The sequence below is a fragment of the Notothenia rossii genome (genome assembly GCF_949606895.1).
Source record: "Notothenia rossii genome assembly, chromosome: 9".
Taxonomy (NCBI): domain Eukaryota; kingdom Metazoa; phylum Chordata; class Actinopteri; order Perciformes; family Nototheniidae; genus Notothenia; species Notothenia rossii.
The window spans coordinates 49,315,216-49,340,485 of NC_136907.1; the positions used below are offsets into that span (position 1 = coordinate 49,315,216).

At 38.9% G+C, this 25,270-nt stretch overlaps 1 protein-coding gene across 2 annotated transcripts; it reads right to left on the bottom strand.

The window, feature by feature from the left end:
- Positions 1-1,284: 1,284 nt before the first annotated feature.
- Positions 1,285-25,255, bottom strand: gk5 (glycerol kinase 5). Of its 2 annotated transcripts, none has more exons than XM_079651770.1 (17): positions 25,100-25,255; positions 24,403-24,676; positions 23,654-23,747; positions 22,761-22,836; positions 22,565-22,658; positions 20,923-21,054; positions 20,625-20,700; positions 20,259-20,320; positions 20,092-20,165; positions 19,508-19,568; positions 17,625-17,751; positions 16,209-16,313; positions 14,157-14,251; positions 13,153-13,256; positions 13,006-13,065; positions 10,548-10,681; positions 1,285-4,762 (listed from the first exon to the last, which is right to left on the bottom strand). In XM_079651770.1, the coding sequence occupies exons 2-17, from the start codon at positions 24,526-24,528 to the stop codon at positions 4,593-4,595; spliced, it is 1,590 nt and encodes a 529-aa protein (XP_079507896.1). In that variant the 5' UTR covers positions 24,529-24,676; positions 25,100-25,255; the 3' UTR covers positions 1,285-4,592. The 2 variants fall into 2 exon arrangements, with proteins under 2 accessions (XP_079507896.1, XP_079507897.1); XM_079651771.1 differs by having other exon boundaries at positions 24,403-24,629; positions 25,100-25,254.
- Positions 25,256-25,270: the final 15 nt, after the last annotated feature.

The window sequence follows — 25,270 nt, forward strand, 5'->3', positions numbered from 1 at the left end:
AATACCAGCACACACACACACATTCCCATTTTCCTGATTAGTGTGAGAGCAGGCAGCACTGATTCATGGGCCAGTCCTGTCCGTCTCACTTACTCTGGCACATTTCTCTCTGAAGGCATCCCACTGCAAGCCAGGCCCACTGTTAACACACAAAAAGCAGTGAGAACGCTGAGATTGACAGCTAGAGTAGAGGAAGTGTTCAGGCTTGGGGAGTAACGGATTACATGTAACGAGATTACACTGAAAAAACTGAAACTTTAATTAAATGCATTTTGTCAACAGATTTCACATAACTGTGTCAGTTTGGTTGAAAGCAATATTGTTAAGTTAAAGTAATAAATATAAGGTTCAATTTATGACATAATACATTTAAATAAAGTCAACACTTTTCAGTGTGTAACAAGATTAGGTAATCAGGATACAAAAAAAGGTAACTGTATTCGATTACAGTTACATTTCTTTTTTTTAAGTATTACTATTGCATTGAAATAAATAGAGATAACCAGCAGGATTAGTGTTACAATACATTTTGAATTGTATTTATGGATTATATTTCGGCTACTTTAATTCTTCTTTATTTTAAATGCATTTCTTTTTTTAATGCAGCAGGTGGACACCAGATTTGTAAAACAAAAATACAGTGTATGCTTTTGATTAATGTATTACGTTTAAACAATATTTGTAATCTATTACTGTTACTACATCTTTTATATGGAAGATCTTGGTTTCTTCTTTTCTAAGGTTACATCTTTAAACACACTTAAGTAAAAAAAAAAACACTTATTGTTATTCCTTTCTCTTGGTTTTATTTGCATTGCATTTAGTTACTGATTATATTATTTGATGTGTAACTAGTTATCGTAATGGATTACATTTTTGAAATAACCCTCCCAGTGTTTGTGGGGGGGGGGGGGGGGGAGGGAATACTGTATGTTGCTGTGTGACGTACAAAACTTTGGCTCTTCCTCTGAGGGGGACAGGCGCACAATCCTCCCTTTGTTTTGTAGGAAACCCCCTTTCTGTGCACTCAATTAGCGCCCCCTTCACTATAAGCAGAAAAACACACCCCATTTGTTCTCAGTCACTCCATCTGCAAGCTACCATAGCAACCCTCGCAGTGAGGTCGGTCACATCAATGGGAAGCGATGGCGACACGCATCCAACAGCCTGATAATTCCCCCACGGACAGCACCATTTCCCCCGAGTCCATGTGGAGGTAAAACCTTTTAGGCAGCATCTGCTCCCCGTGTACACACACACTCAAATCAGGACAAGACACTGCTCATCAGTTACGTTGTTTTATTACTACAAAAGTACTTTGATTTCAGTAACAAAATTCATGTTTGTTATTCACCAGCAGCTTGGGCATGACATTCATTTTTTGCATTATGCATAGTATCACTATAGGCATAACAAAGCTTTGAAAGAGGATAAGTAGTGGCCGACAGGGCAAACGCCTTGCAAGACTTCTATCAGGAGAAACCCACTGTAGTTCAAAAAACGATGCAAATAAAAAAATACCAATGTGCCAAAACACAAAGGAAGAAACATCTTTACCAACTTGACAACACATGCACAAGCGCTAACTAAGAGCGTTGCATAAACAAATGCTGCAAGAAGCTGAAAAAACAACGGAAACCAGGGGGCACTAAAAAGTGATGCACACAGCTGGGACCACTTGTTGATGTTTTGGGATTATAAAGTTGGCCAACTGTTACTGGAAACATAACTCAAATGTTTAAAATATTATTTTACCTTCCGATATTATTGCAGATCTGCTGTAAGCTAGCTAGCCAATGTAGCCAAATGTATGATATATTCAAATAAACAGAAAAAACACTTAGAATGATGAAACGGACTGACTCGGCGTCATAAAACATGAAAGTAGCACTTGGGCTCCTTGCAGCGCTTCGTTTATGCAGTGCTTTTAGTCAACTCTGTGCATGAGTTGTGTTGATTGAGATGTTCCTTCAGTTGCATGTATTTTGGCACATTTCAGTTTTTTATTTGTCTTGTTTTAGAAGCTGCAGCGCGTTTCTCCTGATATGAGTATTTTGGGACATTGTAACCCGTTTGCCCGTGTCGACCACCTTTGATATGACATCATCAGGAAAGGCACAAACATTTAACGACACCAAGCAAGTACAAGTAAAAGATTCACAGTTTACATTTGTTATGTTATTTGTTAGCATTTTTATTCTATAAGAGGATTAGAATGTGTAATTTTGTCATCTTAGTTCATCAGGTCAAGTTAAAGACTTGAGTCAAAACATCACATGACATTAACATGGCTTCCCCCCGGGAGGAACTCAACATTAAACACAATAATACCTGAAAATAAGGAGTTACAAAACATGGGTTGACAAGAAATACACTTTTTGTAAAAATGACATGTAATGTATCCTATTTTATGTTTTAAGCAAGTTAATATTGATATCCCCCAGTTAATTTGAACTACCCATGAGCCTTTCATTTAATATTTCTGTGTGAGGCATTGCTACTACAGCAAAGCTACATTTTCTAATCAGATCCCTCTAATGGCCAAATTTGAGTAGTAAAAGCCTACGGGATTTCCCTCCACAGAGCAAAGCAGACAATTAGATTTTGTTCCAGTCACATTTCAACAATATCATCATCACATATAAACATAGCTTTTAGATAAAATATAAGTTCAAGTACTGTGTAAAGCGAGCAGCTAGAATGTATAAAAGATACAAATGAAGCTGCCTCTGATTTAAGGACATGTGGATGTTTCCTCTAGTGACACTAACATTTTACATGTCTTGTAGAGCTGCACGTTTTTCCATTGCTTATAATCTATCAGAAAATGGTGATAAATGTTGATTATTATTTCTCAAAGCCGAAGAAGAAACCCTCAAATGTCTTGTTTGTTCCATAACAAAAACATATTCAGTTTACTGTCACAGTAATCAGAAAATGTTCACATTTGAGAAGCTGATAAAAGGTAATCATATTCATATATTCATATTCATTTGTGCGCTTTTGAGATAAAGACATTTAAATAAGTTGTTTAAAGTAATTTATAGTTGACTACTTATCGATCAACAAAGCCTAAATGCTGTGAAGACAAGAAGGAAAAGGGAATTTTTAACTAATAAGTGTTTTTCTTCATTCTAAATTCCTGCTTCCTATTAAGTGAGCATCATGTGTGAATGTGATTTCAATCCATATTGTGTGGCATGTTGTTGCTATGGCTGCTCATAAAAGAAAAAGCTACAAGAGTCATTAGCGCCCCCATGTGGCAGTCAGTATGTACACATATTATCCAAGCTTGATAAAAAAACTGCAATATAAAGAGGCACCAGTGGCTTGAGGTGAGGAATGAGTACAAGGATACGGTTCCCATGGAGAGAGGAGATCCAGTTAAAAAGGTTGAGTAAACTTCTTAATGAGGAGCACAACTGGAGGCTAGAGTCACCCGTCCTGTCCCGGGACCCTGCCTACGCCCACAGACATCAGTGTGTCTCAGTGTGATGAGAGGAAGACCTTCAGCTGTGTTTCATATTCAAGGAGGAACACATTTTCTGTCATCGCCCTCAAAATGGCTGCTGTTAAAGGTCGCACAGCAGTCACCAAATCATTTAGGTCTACTTTCTTTGTATTGTTCAAGACAAAAGGCCTTCACACACATTTTTCACTCTTCAATAAATGTTGTTTTAATAGATCATTACACCGCGATGATGTAAACATTTTTGGAGCTTTTGAGCCACACATAATGGCATTAACCAATCACGTCGTCTGATGAGGGTTGAGTATATTAATAAAGCAACAACACGGAGGTCAGAACCAGGAAGGCCTCCTTGCGTTCTCACCTTTCACAATAAAAGCCTCGACAATATTCACAGGCGAGTATTCCACATTTTTGTGTTTAATTAGATTGGAGACACAACTGATGGCTACTATAGCTTTGATTTACAAGAACAAAGATATAGCAGCTATACTCGCAGGTGAATAGAGTCCGTCTTTCAAAGTCAAAGCAACAACACAGAGGCTCCATAATCAGAACCAAGAATCCAGACCACTTCTTGCTTTTTCACCTTTCACAATAAAGGCCTAAAACAGACTATATTCGTCTGTAGGCAAAACCCTTCTTGCGTTCTTATCTTTCAAAATAAAAGACGCACTATTTCAGATTTTTGTTTTGTTGGGTTGTGTGGAGGCCTTTTCCCTTAATTAGATTGGAGATATAGCTGATGGTTGCTATGTCTTGAACACAACAACACGGAGGCTCCTTAGAACGCAATACTTTGACCTTTGCCTCGCACACTGTGGCGTGCTTCATTGTGGCGTGCTTCATTGTGCCACATTTGTGCATCAGATGAGGCCCCCTCCACAAGATGAGGCCCCCTCCGCAAGATGAGGCCCCACGCAGTCTGTGTGATCTGCGTGTAGGGAGGGGCAGGCCTGCCTTTCACAATAAAAGCCTAAGACACAATATTTACAGGAGGTTTCACATTTTCGCACCGATTTCACGATATGTAAACCTTTAATTAAATTGGAGTCTAAAAACTCATGTATGGATATCGTACTTGTTCAGACTCTGGACCGCCCTCTCTCTGTGTGCGTCCGTGTCATGGCTTGTACCAGTTCATGGAGCGCCTGAGAGCCTTCTCCCAGCTCTGGATGACGGGGATGTACTCCCGATTCGGACTGGAGGCACTGCCGTTGGTAACCCCTTTGGGCAGGAATGCATCGTCAGCTCTTTGCAGCTTCTTCAGCTCCTCCCTGCTCCTCCAATAGCCTGCAGGGAGCACAGAGAACACAGGGGGCCTTAGCAAATAACACAAACACTTAAAAAAGGACCTGTGTACAACAGATGAAGGCCTATACACAGGGTTGGAAGGGTAACTTTAATCAGTAAGCTGAGTATAAAACGCAATCCGATTACTTTCCGTTACTTTTGGATGAACTCAATATCAAATGCAATGCCAATAAATCCAAGGGAAAATACATATCAATAAGATGTTTTTTACCAAAGTGTATTATGTAAGACGACTGAACAATATGACTTTAGAAAAGTAGAAACCAAGATATCTAGGATCAGAAATGATTTGATCTATAGGAAAAGTTGTCTTTCCTTCAGCATATTCAGGCAGCAGTCTATACCAGGGGTGGGGAACCTTTTTTCTCTCAAGGGCCATTTCAATTTTTTCAACATCGTCCGAGGGCCGTACAAATTATTTACCGCTGCTTAAAAATACTAAAATCACAGCCCATTCATTTGGCCTTTCTTTCATGCTGTGCAAAGAAAAAGCAACCTCTTAATCCAGATATCTTACCATGACTCGCGCATGCATGCACGGTGTGGCATGACCACCAAAACAGAAAGATATGGACACAAGATGTGTGCAATTCAGTTTACTATCCATGTGAACATGATATAAAGTGTGTGTGGGGGGGGGGGGACCTAACCTTCTCTAGGGGGGTCTGGGGGCATGCTCCCCTGGGAAGATTTTTTTTTTTGAGAGCAACATTAAGAGATCTATGGATACATCTCTTAACACCCATACTGTATGAAAAAGAACTGTAAACAGATTTATTTTTCTTTATGGATATTTTACAAATCACTCCCCTTTTAAACTGTATTCTTGTTTATTAATAACAACTTTTTTTTACTGTCATATAGAATTTTATACCTGTTTACTTTATTCTTTATTCTCTTATTCTTTTATAACTATAATGATCATATAAAGATGTGCCTTTACCTCACTGGTTGTAGAAAAAGCTTCTTATATTTGTTAGCATAGCTAGCTAACCAGATGCTATTAACAACAAAGTTATTGACTGTATGATCAGTATGACAGATGAACAGATCGCCAACTAAAGACACAGCCACGCAAAAACTGCGGCATGTGTACGGCTCCTTATCTGAAGTACCAGAGCCGTGTTCTGGTGCTCTCCGTCAGAACTGCACCCCTGTCAGACAAGACATATACCACGTGATGACACGTTAGGCTCGGGTTGTGTACAAGGACCCTGATCTTGGCCAGGAAAAACAGGCACTCGCTTGTTTAATTCTTTTACGGTATAGATTTCCTTTTTGCGTGTGTTTATAAATTACCTCGAGGGCCGTATCAAATTGTCTCGCGGGCCGTATACGTAGGCCTGTCGCGATAATCGATAAATTGACTTATCGTACGATAAATAAAAATGGACTCGATAACTTTTCTGAGCTCGATAAATTTCCGTTTACATAAAGATGTGACCAGCATTTTAGCCTGGAGCGCTGTGGCTGCCAGGCGCGCTGTGAGGGGCGGGGCTGACACACAGCCAGGTCATGACACTCCGCGTGCACGTGCAGCAGCGTAGCAGCCAAATTAATAATATAGCGACAAGCGGGAGACAACGTGTGACTTACTCGCGGGGAATTGACCTTTCGCAAAGCCACGCCCCTAAATGCCCGTTGTCCAAACATATTCGATCACGTGCGCGGCTCCCTGTGGAAGTCCGACAAGCTTAGCGTTCAAATTCATTGCGAAAATGGTGAAGCGTTGTGCTTATGGTCTTTGCAAATCGGATAGCAGATATCCCATAAGCTTAGAGGGGGGGGGTGATATTTTACCCGTTTCCTAAACCCAAAACCCGAGAGGCGAGATGCCGCCAGTGGATAAAGAAATGCGGCAGGCCCCATGCCCAGCTGAATATGGCGAATATCAACAAACACCAATACGTTTGCTCCAAGGTAAATACGTGCTAACGTAGCTAGCTAGCTAGCAAAGATTACATTCACAAATTAACTAACTAATTTAATTAACTAATTTCACGAACTAACGTTAGCTAAAGTCACACGACTACAGCTGTAAGCTGTGTGCTTATAGGTCGTTTTGACCATGTATATCACTTGATGCATAATAATGTCTGAACAGCTGAGCTTCGTTATTAGTCTACCTGTGGTCAAAGTACAAACAAGAAAGCCAACAGGCAATCATTCATTTATATTTTGCTTTAATCTTTGTAGCATTTTGTTAATGGAAAGCCTACTGCCGACTTCCCTAATCCTGCTGCACAAGTGGGCACCCCGACCCCCACAAAGGAACAACAAGGTGGATGCAGAAAGCCACCAAGGAAACGGTAGTTAACTTTAGACAAACTACAACATTTAATGCCTCTTGTGATTGTATTGTTTTATTCCAAAAATAATAATAATAATAATAATTCCGTCGAATTTGACATACAGCTCATGTGGTTTTTCACTCTTGCACTGCGACCTGTATGCAAGTGCCTCTATTGATGTTGTGCCTCCCTCTTTTCTAATGTTTATACTGTGGATATAACCCTTCATAGCGTATTGTAGCCCCTTTTGTCGGGACGTGGAGGATATTGCTGCGTTATTGCTCCAAAATGAGTCTGTTAAGGCGACTCCGACGTTACGGAGACCCTCCATTATGGCTTTGTTTAACGCATCTGGCTCTCAGCTTGTCGGAATAGCAACAGTAACCAAGGGGGGGCGTGGCTTTGCGAAAGGTCAATTGGTTACAAAACCTAACTACACATCTCGATTCTCTGGTGTGGCAGTATTTTGGATTCAAACCAAATCAACGAGGCGAACCTACGGACTTGAATGAGCCGGGCGGCGTGTCGCATTGGTTTAAAAAAGGTAGCGACAAAAGCAGGCAATACCACGCATTTTAAACCACCTAAAACACAACCACCCCATTCCGTTTTCCCAGCTGGGAGCAAACACGGCAGCTGGAGATGGAGAGCCCCTGCCCGACAATGCAAACATGTTGGTGTTCCTTGCTCGAAAAGTTAGAAAAACAGATTTGGATATGGCCTGTTGAGGCATCTGGGTCTTTGACAGTGGACTGTACACTTGACTGTTGTTTTAAGGAGGTTTTTTTTGCTTGTGAGATAATGTGTGCTCATATTTATTTATTTATATATATATATATATATATATATATGAGAGAGAGAGCTCTGTTTTCCAGCCTGACTATTTAATTTATTGTTTTGGTTGTGTGTGATTTAATTAATTTATTATAATTTAATTAATTGGTTTTATTTATTATATATAATTTATATATTTTAATATTATTTCACATTTCATTTGCAATTTTGAATGTTCAATAAAAAGTTATGTTTGAAAGGATGTACTTGAAATATTATTATATATTATCATTATGTCTAAAATGGTCTTAAAACGGTGCCGACAATATTATCGTTTATCGCAATAATTTCCAGAAAACTTTATCGTCCAACACAATTAATTATCGTGACAGGTCTACGTATACGGCCCGGGGGCCGGAAGTTCCCCACCCCTGGTCTATACAATCAAACACATAATGAGCACATACTACAGTTTAAAAAAGCAGACATAAAATCTGAGCTCTGTTTTAGTTTAATAAACACAGTTAAAGGTGGGGTAGGTAAGTTTGAGAAACCGGCTCGAGATACACTTTTTGTTATATTCCATGGAATGCTCTTAACATCCCGATAGCAATGAATATCAAGTGCTTTGACAAAAAATCCATAAAAAATGTCATCTGTGGAAGCCGTAGCGCTGTAAAAAGCACGACCAATCATCTGAGCCGGCCCGACTAAAATAACTGAATGGTCTACCTGCCTGTCAGCCTTCCATCTGTGCACAAACTTATCTTGTGCCCTCATTGGTCATGTGCGCGTTTGTGTGTGTTGGAGGAGGGGCTCTGTAAGGAAGTGGCAGATTTGATCAGGCTGTGTATTTTCAAATTCTAGCGCACTCGAGCTGGTTTCTCCAAAATTACTCCACCTTTAACCTCACGCACACTATTTTATGAACACAGGTTCAGCTACTGAATTAAAAACAGAAAAAGTGAAGTAAAGAAAGTGAAAACCATAAAGCAGATTCAGGCAGTAGGCGTATAGATTCACACTTAAAGTATGAGCCTACAGAACAGTACAGCTCTAAAAGAAGAGATAACATCTGATCCTTTACAACAAACACTAGATGATCTATTTAGGTTTTTACTAACATTGTAATCCCGCTAGTTATTCCCTATTTTAGAAATGTAACAGCAATCTGATTTAGTATTTTTTCAATGTAACTAAGGGAATACAGTTACATTTTTTAGTATCCTGATTACGTAATCCCGTAACATGTAACTCGTTACTCCCCTAGCCTGCCTATAAACACATAACATGCTTGGCAAAAGAAACTCATTGTGTTTGCCAATTTTTTATTTATTCAACATATTCCTCACTGATCCACTTCAAACTAATTTTTCTCAAACACACATCACATTATTATTCAGCAACAAATTCATCTCCTGTGTTTGATTTGATTAAGCGCTGACTAATGTATAACAATCTAATTACATAATGTGAATAATTAAATGGAAAATAGGTTCCGTAACGGAGCAGCATTTCAGTCGGCTTCTTCTGCCGCTGCCGGAGTAAAAATAGAACTTTTGATCGGAACTTTTCAAATGCAACTCAATGTCACAGCCACGTGTTGGGATATAAATAGCGAAGGTAAAGAGTAATATTGAAGCTTGTGTGTCTTGTGCTTGACAGGGCTGATTTTCTTTGTGTTTGCTTGTCTCTTTAAGACACACAGCTTCACAAAACTAACAGAAATGCAGGAATGCAAATGTTTCAAATTAACATTCCTGTTGTCCTCGGGTAGAATTTGACCCGTTTTCCTAAATGGTTTTATGTCGAAATAAGGGGTAGTTCCATCTTATTGCCACAAAAATCAATGGTTTCACACTAAGTCATTCAAAAGGAAAAAACAATTGTCACTTCTTCTAATGAATGATAAGTATTATTTAAATCTATTGCATTTGGTGTCATCATAAAAAAATGGAAATGGTTTGAAAACAGAATCGTGACAAACCTTTGAGTTTGAGTATTACACTAAATTACATTTAGCTGATGCTTTTATCCAAAGCGACTTACAAACAGTGGATTCAACCAACAAGAATGCATTTTTTGTAAGTCGGACTCCACTTATTGTCTTAAAATGAGCCCAACCTTTCTTTGTGCTGCATACAGATTTATTTGTATTATGTATTTATTTGTTGTAATATTTTATTTATACATGTCCCACCAAGAACATATACCAGTCTGTGATAATACATGAAGATATGTTCATTTCATTTTAACTTGATTTTTTTAAACTCAGAATGAAGGCTAAATGTTGTGTTTGAATTGTGTGTATTGAAAATGTATTGTATTAAAGTGTGTGGCAATCCCTACAAAAAGGGAACTGTATTACAGTTGCGTGAAAAAATATGTAATCAGATCACTGTTATATTTCTAAATATTGGGTATTTGTAGCAGGATTACAATGTTACTTAAAAACTAAAAAGCTTAATGAAAGGCAGGTTTTCCTATAAATAAAATCTCTGAGCAGAGGACACATTTCTGATACTAAATATCTTGGTTCCTTCTTTTCTAAGGTCACATTGTACTGTTGTCTTACATAATACACTTAGTATAAAACATCCACCGCTGCACAGTTGATGGGAAGACAACAAAAAGCTTAAAAAGCCTACAGCACAATGGATATGTTATGTGTGAGTGTGTGAGTGTGTGTGTCTGCGTACCGACTCCAAGTCCAGCGACGAAAGCGGCTCCTAAGCACGACATTTCGAAGTGGTGGGGTCGGGATACCTTTCTGCCAAACAGGTCTGCAGTCAGCTGCATGACGAAGTTGTTGGAGGAAACGCCGCCATCCACCCTGGGACCGGAAATAACATAGCACACTCAATTACACTGCAACTCACTTTACTGTAACGGTATCAGAGAAATATACACCCCGTAATGCATTGGCAATGAAGCTGGACTGCATTAGCAGAGCACACAAGAGTCCACTCTGTTACGCCCAGTTTCCTGGCTGAAATCCAGACATTATATCAGATATTGCATCGTAAACTGGAATATTAAAAGGTTGTGGGACCACTATGGGAGGTAAACCCCTGTGCATAGGCCTGCCACAAGAATAGCTTTATCCCTTACTGACAGCGACTTATCGCATGTTATCTGTATGTTATCTGGACAAGATCTTGATCTTTTCTGACCTGTAGTATATACTGCCTGTTGTATTTACGTGCTTGTTTACATAAAAATGTAAGAAATGTAAAAGATAATCCAACCCTAACCAACACGTGGCCAGAATTAACAGCAGGATTTACCTACTGTTAAGCTGTCTTCACATGATCCACGGTTATCTCCGCTAGTTAGTCTCCCTTCCTATGGTATCCTCCTCCCCTGCTAGCTTGAGCCACTTCCTACAGCTGTTATCTGGCTGGTTGCATGTCAAAAGGTCAGTGGCAATCGAGGTCAAAGTTGAAATAGACTGAACTTTGAGAGCGCCTCTCTGTGACATTTCTTGGAAATGTTCAACATGCTCTCTTCATAGGAAAACAACAGCAACGTCTGTTATAACACTGATCATGTGAAGGCAGCTTAAGACTTGAGGATTGCACACATTTTTGTTTAAAGAGCATGAGAGTCTTCTTTCTTTATTGATTTGGTTGTGTAGATTTATTATATTTATTGTATAAATGATCGTACAATACATGTTATCAAATTGTCTTGATATTTGAACATTACCCCACTCATTTTTAGATGAATTGACTTGTATCATATGATGAATCAACATGACTGCAAACCTTTTAACGTTGACTTATCGTACGATATATGGACATTACCGCGGCCATTTTTACACTATCGTGTTATAAATACGTTATTTACATCATATGGTTAAACCGTACACCCCAGTACGTGCACTCCGCTCTGCATCGGCCAAAGAGCTCGCTGCACCCGCATTGCGAGGGGGACCCAAGTTCCCATCAGCAAAAACACGTGGGTTTGCTATCCTGGCTCCAAAATGGTGGAATGAGCTCCCCATTGAAATCAGGACAGCAGAAAGCTTACACATCTTCCGGCACAGACTGAAAACTCATCTCTTTAGACTCCACTTCGAGCGATAGAATTACTAACAAAGCACTTATATACTAATAAAGGACTGGCTTATCTAAAGCCAGCTGAGTAGCACTTGAAATGTTTTAGCTCTATGAAACTTGATGTACTTATATGATTCTGTTTTCTTCAAGGTTGTATCTTCCTGGTCGAATGCACTTATTGTAAGTCGCTTTGGATAAAAGAGTCAGCTAAATGCAATGCAATGTAATGTAATGTAATATGGACCTAGCCCTCTTCATTGAGCGTTATGTTTACATGCATGTTTGTTTGCAAAGGTATGAGTCCAGCACTTCAGCCAACATGAGGCCAGAATAAACAGCAGGTTGTTTAAACATTAGACTTTGGCATTGCATAGATGTTGTTGTTCAGAGCCAGAGTCAATATTATTTATTGTTTTGGCCGAGTGATTTTTTTCTTTATCGTATCATACAATACTTGTACATGTCCTTGAGTATTTTTACATGATATAAATGATGTTTTTTTTTTATCTGTTCAAATGAAATGAATGGTCCGCTTTAAGTACATTACCTCATTCATTAATTTGAATTGATTTATCCATCGAAATACGGACATGACCTGGGTAGTAATTACGTGATTGACTTATCGTACGATATATAGACATGACTTCAAGAGTTTTTAAGTTACCGAGTTATTGTACGATATGGACAAGAATTATTATTTTCAGGATGTCGACATGACCTCGATCATTTTTACATGATCAGTTGATATAACGACATGACTTTTAAAATATCGACAATACATGGACATTACCTCCATTGTTATACGTCACATACTGTATCATACCACATGATATACATGGACATTACCTCCATTGTTATACGTCACATACTCTATCATACCGCATGATATAGGGACGTGACGGGATCATTTTTCCTGACCTCATTATAGCCCATTGAGTGATAGTTTACATAGGAATATCTCCAGCTGAGAGCACATTTTGTAAATTGGTTTTATTTATTTGGGATACTAATTTCAATTTTATTCACATTTCAAATCCAATGTTTGGATATTCTTAAGAATATATATGAATTAGAACATTAGGGAAAGAAACTACACCTGATCTTTGTGATGGGAATATGAGTTTCCCTCAGGGTTGTGTCATATAGCTGCTTGTTCCTGTAAAGAATAAGAAGCGTATGAGGAGATAATATCGATAAGCATGAAGAGAACGAACGGTAAAAACATCTCTTCAAAGTTTCTCACCTGAAGGCCACAGACTCCAGAATGGCTCGGACCAGATGACTCTTAGTGGTGGAGGGTTTGAGGCCCATGAGGGAGGCACAGGCTTTGGGATCATTCAGAGGAGCCTTTGGATACATTTATACAAAAATGTTACATTTCTAAAAATGAAAAACTGACCTGGTAAGAACAAAAAGGAAAAGAAAATCGAAATGGTCCTAAGGTCTATGCATTAAACACACAATAAGTTTTTTTCTGCCAATAGAGTGTCTCAATCAAACCAGAGGAACAGAGTTAGGTGGCGTTGTGAAGTAGCGTCGGTTACAATGAAGGACTCTTGTCAGGAGGATTTTACAGGAAGCCGAATTGTCCTCAGATGTCTCCTCCTCTCCAAAATAAACATGTGCGGTTATTCAAACCGGTAAAACACTAACTAAAGCAGTATGACGCTAAAGAAAATCAGTGTTTCTCCAGTCCTATCTGGCTGGCGCTTAAATTGCTTAGCAGGTTTAAGACTAAAATCCTTCATCTGGTTAAAATATATAGTTAAAAACCACCAGGATCTAAAATCCTTATAAAAGTCACATTATGAATTCAGCTTTTAAAATAGTTTAGAACATTTGGGGGAAAGTAACTACACAACTTACAACAACATATATAACTAGGGTTTTTTCTAGACATGTATATGTGGAAATGTTACCTATTTGACCTTTATAGTGAAATGAGCCTCAGGTCAGATAGGGTGCAGTGAACTGTTTTACATGGTGACAGTGTGCTTGTCTTGATTATACAACCATTTAAAGAACATTTGATTATGTCATGACATGTATACAAGCTATGAACATCCAGGACTTACAGGGGCCAGTTCACAATGGAGGGCAAAGGAAAAAAAGAGACACATAACCATGTTACAGAAAAACTATAAATGCTACTGTAAGTACATGTGTTGTTTTGCTTTATTTCTGTCATTTGTACACACGTGTTTATAAAAGTACATATGTATTTGACATTATCACACAATATTCTACCTGCAGGCCGTTGAAGGAGGGAACGAAGCACACTCCGTCTGAGTGGCTGACACTGTAAGCCATGTCGCTGGTCTCCTGGACGTCAGAGAAGAGCTCTGCAACACACACACACAGCTTTCACACACACCCTCTGAATCTGTCTAATATATTCAGTGTAAGGAAGATTTTCTCTCAAACGTGGAACATTTAGATCAGGGGTTTTCAAAGTGTGGGAAGGTGAGCCCTCCCCTCAGAGAACAAACCTCCCAATTATTATTGCTATTGCTATTATTATTATTATTATTATTGCTATAATGCAGGTGTATTCAATTGCATTTCAAAGAGGTCCAGTAAGAGAACATGTCATTAAATGCTCTCTTTTCGCTGTCTAGCTTTCTCTCTTTTGAGCACGCCATTTGAAATGACTCAGTACTGTTTCTCTCTTCTTGTCTCGTCTCTGTGTTTGAATCTATCGTGCTGACTCACTGACTGTACCCATTTGATTGGCTGAGTAGCGTCACCTCCTTAAAACATTAAACAATAACTTTAAAAAAAAATGTTATCTTTATGTTTTAAACATTTTTTGTAAACATTTTTAACATTTTCAACATTGTGGATAAATCCTTATAGGCTCCTGGCAACATACTGCACGTCAACTGTGCCTCCTTATTACACTCACCCCTACTTTAGTGGGAACAATGAGTCTGCGTCTTTGATGCACAGAGGAATAAACGCAGATCATCCTCTGGCTGCAGCCTTGACCGGTACTTGCTTTTGATCAAAGTGGGGGGGGGGGGGGGGGGGGGGCTCGCTGCGTGGAAACGGCCCGCTGAACGGACCTCTGTCGCCTGTCAGCGCAACTTAAATCATGCCGTTTAAAAACATAAAAAATAAAGGGCGGTGCCGGCCGTCAGCGAACCGAGCCGGCCGTCAATGGCCCGCTGACGACCGGCCGTTCTGTGATTCTCCAAAACACACAGATGGCCAGTCCGCCCCTGGGTGGAGGTGAAGGGAATGAGCACTTTCACAGCCTTTTTGGCGAGGTGGGGGAACTCGGTCTCCACAGACAGCCAAAAGTGTGCAAGTGACACTTTACTCGTCTTTTTCTCGTTATTTTTTTCTCACGCTGCGTCTCCCCTAAAGCTCTCTGTCGCCCCCCCAGGGAAGCGCGCCTCACACTTTGAAAACCGCTGATTTCGATGATTCCAGCATTGTATTTTTGTCCTTATGTATGGACAAAGATTCATTAAACAACATAAACATGTTCATCTTTCTTTAAAAATTGTTGAAAGCAGCAGTTGTTATTAAATAAGTCAAGAGCTTGACTACACTTGGTCACTGGATAATTGTAAACATGTTGCTCTACTCTGAAATGCATTTAGTTTGTACCACTAGTTTCCCTTTGTCATATATCTGAGCTGTTTATTATGTCTTAATATTAGTTGTTTTTTAACTTGTAAAGGTTTCTGTTTGGATCCTATTACATTAAATCAGACACACTTTATACACCTCAAATTGGGAAACTGTTTTGTCACTGCAGCAGAAAGTTAACAAGTAGTTAACACAAGTTAAGAATAGACCAAAATACAAATAAACAGTAAATATAAATACTTTAAAAGTAGAAAGGATGTATATCAATAGAGTATCTAAAGAATGCACAATAAACAAATTCTGAATAAATTAGAATACTATTTAATAGACAATTCTACTACAAACACAGAAGAAAAAAAACATATGATACTAGACATTGCAAAAGTGTGCTGCAGCTTTTTACATTTTTAAAGTAATGCAAGTTGTAATTTCCTGTGTTTAGTGTCCTGGCCCCTATTCTAAAGCTTCTTATACTGTAGCTTATGGGGATGTCCCATTTCACATGTCTCTATCATGTCTTATGAGTATTTTAAACTGTTTGTGAATCAAAATGAATTGAATATGAACGTACACAAAAATAATAATAATACAATTAAAATAAGTTTGAACTACTGACCATAATTCCTTGCAAATAACATGAAATAAATAATAATCAGGTGTCTCACCCAGCAACATGAAATAAATAATAATCAGGTGTCTCACCCAGCTCCTGAGCCCATTTGATGGCGGTGCCTGTGTCCGCTGCATTGCCCTCGGCCAGGTACACCACCTCTGAGCCGATCTTCCATCCCACCAGAGGATACAGACCTGGGGACAGACAGTAGCTTTGTCGGTATGGATACATTTAGACAGAGCACTGACAACTTTAGGAGGACCCATTTGAATTTGTGGGACTTATTATTATTCTTTTCCCCATGAAATTGCAGTTGTAAGGGCCTGAAGTTGATTTCTTTTTTAATTTACATTAACTTAAAGTATTTTGTGTTTATACGTATAAGTGATACATACAACAGGACAGAAAGGACACACTACTCTTTAACTCACAATATGTGGTTTTCTGCCAATAGGGGTTTCCTCAATCAAAACATCAACAAAGTACAGAGCTTATAGGTGTTGTGAATCATGTCTGTTGTTTGGTCAGCTTCTCACAGATATGGTTTCTTAATTCTTCATTGTTCAGTTTTTTTTTACCAGCAGCCAAATGATCCGCAGGTCTGCTCATCTCAAAACAGACAGATATACTACATACACCCACAGTAGTTATCCACACAAACACGTGCTGCATATCGTATGTATGCGTATCGTATGCGTATGTATAAGGGTTTTCTTTCTATACAAATATAGTATGAGGGCAATACTGTGGCGCTGAACTTGTATATAAGATATCAATACAAATATCAATTCTCGCAAGAACATGACGCCTGTATACAAGATGGCGTTGCAAACTCAAAACAACGCGACGTCGGAGCTCTGTAAAAACAAAGCTGTCACTGCCGTCCGACCGTCTATTCCACACGATTTTCATAGTAATCATACAGTTTTTGATGAGCAGCAATATTGTTTTCTGGCATCTCTTTAACATTTTACAGGCAAAATTGGCATTTTGGTATTAGGGCGCACGCCGAAAGTAATACCTGACCTGTTACCCGTTTTGAATAAAAGCCTGATGTACACACATTCATAATCATATTAAACTGTAATGAATTCCCTGAGAAAAATTCAATAGTTTAAATAGAAAAATATGCCCTTAACAAAAGTATATTACTGTATTTTTTTTGGGCCAGAGAGTGCATTTATTGGAGATAGTGTTGAAAGGGGGAGATAGAGGGGAGGACACTGCCTGGAACGTTCTGTGGGCTCAGAAGTAGAACTCGTGCACTTGGCAGCGGACACTGCATATGGCCGTCAGCTCTAACCACTGAACTATCCGGAGACTCAGGGACAAATTAAATGTTATTCCTCCATTGTGTATATATTGTAAACTAAGAAGATCCAATAACTTAACCCAAAAGGTACAATACTTAAAACACTTTTCCAAGGGGGGGGGACCATTCCAACAGTTTGTCCTTGCTCTGGAGTAGATGGAATAAATAATGTTGTGAATATATTTTGCTTCACCTGCTGACGATGTATGTGGTGTATTCCCGGTGTTGATGTCCATGAAGGTGCCGGTTCCCATGGTGATCTTGACATCACCAACATCAAAGCAGCACTCTCCAAACATGGCTGCCTGCTGGTCCGCTATCTATATAGAGCAGTGTGAGAAAAAGTTTTTAGAGAGTACTTGTCCAAGTGAGTTTGGCAATTTACTTGTCCGAATACATTTTTCACTTGTCCAGAATGGACACAAATTGGGGCCACTGGAATCTTCTTCTTCGCCATCGTATTTTACATTTTCCCACGGTTTTTACGACACCGCTAACGTAAGTGAGCGGTAAGATTTTACTGCATCACACATAGGGTTGGGTATCGTTTGGGTTTTAACGATTCCGGTTCTGCTTTTCGATTCCAGTTATTTTCGGTTGTCGATTCCGGTTCTTTGAGGGGGAGAAAAATATATTTATGAAAACATTAAGTCAAATCTGTATTCCTATTTAAAAATCACTTCATACTGTTTAATTTCTTACGGTTATTGAATACAATTATATAAAAATAATCTCTGCATTGCTAAGTTAGTTCTAAGTGGTGTAGTTTGAGAATGTACAATTGGCCCAGTCTCCTCTGATGTTACACTGCAACCTGCCTGTGAAACAGAGTCCAACCACACAGTCTGTGTGTCCAACACATGTCCTGCAACACACATGCTGCAACCTTCCTGTGAGACAGAGTCCAACCACACATGTCCAACACATAGGCCTAATAATAATAATAATACATTATATTTATAGCCTATAGGCCTAGCGCTTTTCTAAAACTCAAAGACGCTTACACATGTCCTGCAATACACATGCTGCAGCTGCCCAGCTGCTCACTGTTTGTAAAAGTAAATAAATAGTATTTTCATTCCAATAATGTACTTTCTATACCCTGCTTCATAAACAATACTGACATCCCTGTGCTCCTCCGAGTCTGGGGGTCCGGGGATGTGAGTACAGCGCGAGGACACAGGGAGGCTGCTTCACTTCATAAAGGAAATGGCGGTCAATATTAACAACACAGGAGCTAAAACGCTTAATAACCTTCATTACGTGTTAGAGAAAGAACACAAGAAAGTTTGACAAAGATGAGGCTCTAAAACGGGCAGCGGGTCCGCTGTGTGTAGAAGGAGAGAGAGAGACGCTGAGCTGCACCGTGCAGCGATCAGCTGATACGGAGCATAGAGAGAGAGGTAGTTGCGGTCCGCGGGGCTCGGCCTCGCCTCCTGTCCTCACAACTCTTATCAATCCTGGGACCGGACAATTGTTATTTGTTCCTACTCGGAACCGAGTTTTGCTTCCCAACCCTGACACTGTGCTACACTTCCCGCCCCTCCTCGCCCCGCGCCCGTCTAACTGTACAGAAAGCGGCGAGATTCCTTTCCTTAGGAATTGACAAGCAGAACCGAAACTAACATTTCTAAACGAACAATGGCGGACACGTACAATTTGCGAATGAGTTCTGCCTTTTGTAAACTGAATTTATCAATAATTTGTCAATAAATCAGGGCGAAAAACATCACTTGTCCACCGGATAAGTCAATTGAAAGGTCTACTTGTCCGATATTGTAAATAACACGTCCCGGACGGTGGGACGTGTAATTTTTCGCACACTGTAGAGACATGAGTATGTTGTTAAAAGAAAATGTTTAGATCATCATTGTTACAGAAAGAAGGGCCTGTCTCCAGCAGGATTTGTCATGTTTTTGCCCTCAGAAAACCTGTGCTGATGATTACCAATAACTTGGCATAAGTTCCATTTTGCAACATAATGGCGGTGACATGAACTTGGACACACTGGCCTAACTGGAATGCAAATGTTGTAATAAATGTTTCTAATTACGCTGTCTGACCATAGGCACTCACCACTGACATGATGGGGATGGGCAGACCGAATATGGACGGGTCTGTGTATCCAAAGTCATAGCTGGAAGCATGGGGAGAGAGCAGAGACAACACATACTTTAACACTATTCATTCACAATCTTAATAATGTTTTACTGATCACAAACAGATATCCTTTTGATAGTGGACACTTCCATAAATTGTATTTAGTACAATATGTTAACTCTTGTGCAAACAGAAATGTTCTTTTTTTCCAATGAAAAACAAAATAATCAGATTTGACTCTATGGGTGAAATGTGAATGTTTATTTTGAGTTGAAGAACTTTATCTACCTTATTTGTTTTTTCAGCCTTTTGTAAATTAATCATTTTCATGGTCAATAATAGATTACAAAATGTCTTGGATTACTGAGTTTGATTATTGTTTGCTTTTTTGTGTTTATACAAAGATTTTGAGTTTGTGTTTTATTTTTAATCCTTGAAAACATGTCTTGTATAAGTATTTTTAGCCTTTTAGCATGCAGACCATTTACATGCACAAAAACCTATAGAACACACTACAGGAAGAAGAATAGGGTCTCTTCGAAAAGTAATGGTTAACTCACCTAGTGTTTTCTACTTTGGGGAAAATAGAGAGAGGTATAGAAACCATAGAGCTGAGAAAGCCACTCCAACACATCTGTGAAAAAGGTATATAAGATAAAGGATGTGAATATTTAAACTTCACATCAAAACAGAAATAAACAGTAAACAAACTTGACAAACATCACACCTGGAAGGCGTCAAAAATCCCTGTAGCACTGGCATTGGAGTAATCTGTGGCATGGACTTGCCCTGAAACATAATAATTGTCACAGATGACACATCACATAATCGCTCTTCAAAAAGGTACAAAACAACGTATTCGTGCTCCAAGGCCTTTTCCCAACCCCTCCTTTCCCACAAGAGTTAAATGAAAAATGTTAGCCAATCAGTGATGCAATAGGATTTGGAACAAAGAACATTCTGTTGAGGACTTAATGTCCTGTTGTAGGTTCAATGGAAATACAATCCACAAATTATAGATGACTGTAATGTTCTTATGAGAAATGGCAATAAACAACATTCATATGTGCTTCACTTAACACGCCACACCCACCTTTGGTGAGTTTGAACAGCAGCCAGGTGTCGATTGTTCCAAAGCAGCAGTTGCCTTTACTTGCCGCCTGACGTACCTGGAAGAGGAACGAAATATGATGAGGGTGAAAGAAATAAAGAACAAGGGAGGACCGATAATATAATCCAGCCGCTCCCTGTGTGCTGGAATGGTATGCTTTGCTTTTTCTTTTTTATATGAATCCATTTTGATAGGAACAATTAAGGGGGCTGGCTCTAGGTTTGATGTTCTGTCAGTCACTGGATTAAACTGTCAGCTCTTCACACGCACACACACACACCTGCTTGTAGTGTGTGAGGGCCCAGACGAGGCGGAAGGTTACATGTTGAGGGGAGAAGACGAGACGACTTGCTGACAGCAACCGTTTCTGTCTGGTGAAGAAGTAGAGCACCTTCATCACGCCCTGGATGGCCTGCAGTTGTCAGAGATAGAAATGGTATTGCATACATAACAAAGGAACATGATTATCAGCACTGATACTGTCGTTGCTTGTCAAACAATTTTATCAAGGCTGCATTCAAATAGTTTAAAAAGTTCAATTATCTCATCTCCTTAAATGCACGGCTCAAGTTTCAAAGGCTTTCATTGTCCTTCGTACATAGCTACAGTGTAGTTATGTCGAGAAAAATCTTAGGTCACAGGCTCCTCCAACAGTGCAACACAATAAAACAGATAACATAGTGCAAGTAAATAAAAATAAAATAGAACATAAATACTGCAATCAGAGTCTATATACAAGTAATTGGAATATGATATATTAGATAAATAATTTGTAATTTGCAAACAGGTGAATGTTATGGATGTTCTAGTTCAGGTGTTTAACAGTTCACCCGGAAATGGAATATTCTATTCCGTATCTCAATTTGGATACTTCCTTTAGTACACTATAACTTGTACTCTGTGAACACTTGCAAAGTGTGGGTACAAATGGGTAGTTTTGTCTCAAATTTTGCAAAGCTGCTGTGCCCTTACTAGAAGTGACAATTGCGTTGTTAGCTTGTAGGTAGCTAGCTAGCATTGTTGCGAATCATTACAGACTGCTCATTTAACCTATTTAAATTAACAGTGGCTTCCTTTCCACACTAGTGTTGTGGTGCTCTTATTAAATAGTGAAAAATACCCACATATATTAATATAGCTGTGTTCACCTGAGCAACTGAAATTATGGTTGGTTGTGCCACTTTCATTGGCTAAAATGGCAATCGTTGAGTGTGAGACGGGAACACTGATCCACATTCAACTATCAAAAAGCGGCGTTTAGTTATTATGCTCCAAATATCTGGAACAAACTCCCAGAAACCTGCAGGTCCGCTGCAACTCTGACCACTTTTAAATCCAGACTAAAGACTTTTCTTTTTGCAGCTGCTTTTAATTGAACTATTCACATCTTAGACTGCACTGTAACTTTTATCCATGTATTTTTTCTTTTAATGTTTATTTTATTATCTTTTCTTTTTAATGACTGATTTTAAATGCCATTTTCTTAATGTCTTTCATTTTTTGCAAAGCACTTTGAATTGCCTTGTGTTGAAAGGTGCTATATAAATAAACTTGCCTTGCCTTGCCTTGCCTTGCCTTGCCTTGCCTTGATGCACTCAAAATAGCTAATCTAAGTACAGAAGTACGCAAATTGAGACACAGCACTAGTCCATTAGTACGTGTATGCACCCTACTGAGTGGTTTTACTGTTAGCAGGTATATTTTGCTAGAAAGAAAAAAGGTTCCTAAATTAATCTGATTTCAACAAGTTATGTGGATTATAGGTCATCTTGTCATGGTTCTTTTGAAAGAGACATTCCTGTTGAGTTTTTCAAATATATAGAGTACGCATTTGAGTATATATACTATATATTACGTGAGGCGACGTTCCGTCGGGACGTGTTCTTTGGCGTCAGTTTGGTGTGTAGAGGCTTAAGACTCACCGTCATTGTGCAGGATCTGTTCCAGGACTTCACCAAATCTGCAGCTCTCTGATCCTGCCAGCTGATGAAGTTGTGGAAAGGAATTCCCGTTCTCCTGTCAAAGTGAAAGTGAAAGGAACATGTGTTTTACAGCAGTTGTCTTTAAAGGTGAAAACGGCTTTATTGGATGTAATTGGAGTTATTCATGATTATTCACCGGTCCCATGTTGTGAAAGTGCCTCTTTGAGTGGAGATGCCCAGGGCCTCTATCTGACGCATGTGAACTCCTGCATCTACATGAACAGAGCAAAACAATCATTAAAAGAGTTGCGTTGGGGAATAGGGAATAGGAACTGACGCACAGGGATTATTGTGTGCTTTCTAAGGACAGAGACAAGTACACCCTGTACATAAATGGGTTGGGTGAATTGGGTAAATAAATGGTAAGTGTTCTGGGTTCAATGCATTTCTTAACAATGCCAAATAATTACTCCAGTCAGCTCTTCAAATTTGGTCCGGTTGGTTGTGAGCAGCCTTTCACATTTCAATATGTAATCTTATATACTGTGATCCATTAAATTAAAGGACAGGATACCCTTATTAAGGAGGTTATTTATTGCAGGGAGGCTTATTTGATTTTATTGAACAGTAGCTAGGTCGGTTGTACTCAAGGAACCAGCAATTCAGTGAATGTTTGCCAGCCTTTCGCTTTATTTGCTCTCTTTGAAAAAAGAAATACTACATATAGCTGAGACTACCAGCATACCAGAGGACGTGAGAGTGGCAGTGTTTACACTTTTTTAAATGTTGTTTTATTTAGTCTTGTTTTATTAACTTCTATATAAATTAATTAAGTTCAGTTGATATGACGTGTTATTATTAATCATCAATTGATTGGAAGGGGGGGTAGTATTTTCTTTTGTCTGTGAAGCCCTTCATGTTGCATTTTGTTTATGAAAAGCGCTCTATAAAAAACATTTCATTCATTTAACATGCATTTGGTTAGTAACATATTTACCAAATATGCATTGCAGATATTAACATGTAAAATGAATCACATCCAGTCTATCTCCTTAGTATGTGTAGCAACAGGACATTGTGAAACTGTACCTTGCACAGCTCCCTTGACCACAGTGATAAACCCTTCCCATATTGCTTCTGGGTCCATTTCCACATGTCCTACCTCTGGATACAAGGGAATCACCTGAATCACAATCGAAAGAAAAAAAAATCGGTTTAAACGCTTTGTTGTATTGGTGAATAATATAAACAAAGTAAGAAAAAATTGAAAAACAAAAATCAAGAAACATAAATAGAATGAGAATAAAAGAACAAAAATACATTTCAAAATACTATTCAAGATGTACAATATATCTGAATAAGTAGTTTTGGATAAGTAGTACTTTTGTGAGAAAACTGAAGGACTTTGCAAAGGAAACATATAGATCAGCCTTATTATAATCTAGTACAAGTGTATATGTGTTGAATGTAGAGACTGATGCAATGAAAAATAATAGAAAGTAAGTAAAAAAAAAAATCAACTAACATAAATAAAGATCACAAGAAAACTACACAAAATATAAGAAAACTTACATTTCCATTGTTTACATATGTATCTGAATGCAAATGAAAGAGCTGTGCAGTTTTTAGAAGTAGTTTTGTGCAGAATGCTTAAAATTGTACAAAGAATGTGGCGAAGGTTAACAGACTTAAGTATAAATAATATGTAAAGATAAATATATCGTTATAAACATGTAATGTATCCTTGATAACATATTAGCAAAAGAAAACCGAAAGTCCAGCACCAAAATAATCTAGGTCTGTGTTCAAGACATGTAAAGCGAGAAATAGATGCATACCATGGTGGAGCATGACCCTCGGATTTCTGCCTCCTTGTCATAGACATGACATCTGATCGAAGTAGTCCCGACATCCACAGACAAAATGAAACTCTCCTTAGTAAAACCGTTCCTGTGGCTCCCCATGGTGAACACTTTTGTCCTGCTTGTCCTCAAACCAGTCCACCACCCTCCATGGTCAGCTCGCACTGGCCCTGTCTACAGCCTGGGAGCTGACGTGGGGGAGGCTGTAACCCGAATTTCGGACCGCAGTTTATTTGAAGTCCAGTTCTACCTGTTTGAGACCAGTTTCAATGTAATAAGTGTCCTGTGTAAAACCACCACAGAGAGGTGTGTCTACAATATATTTCCTAGATGGCATGCTTCAATTCAAAAGAAGCATTCAAAAAAGTAAATCCAAGACGTAATCAGGGCTAAAATATTAGTTATAAAATAGTCTAATAATATTAGTTATAAAAGAGTCATTACAATGCTACTGTGTGAGTTGTACAAACACATCGATAATACACAACATGTACAAAAATAAATGCTCTTACAAGTTATTCTGCAAGTCAAAGTAATACTCAGTCAGTCTGTGTAATGTAGGATCATGTGGAGAGCTGAAACACATCACCGCTGAAGTAGCACTCAACCGTGTCACGTTTAGGTGCTAACGTAACTAAGCTAGCTTTAAGAAAAAATACATTTGAGCGGTTACCTGCTTCGAAAACACTTCCAAGAAGGTTTTCTCTCTGCTAACATCTTTCCCCTGCTGCTACCCAATAGTTCCCAAATGTTTGCACTGCTCACAGCAGTGATGCCCAAACACTGGAAAATATGTGGCGGCGGCACTGGCGGGGGAGATTCTGTTAATGGTTGTTGTGCATAC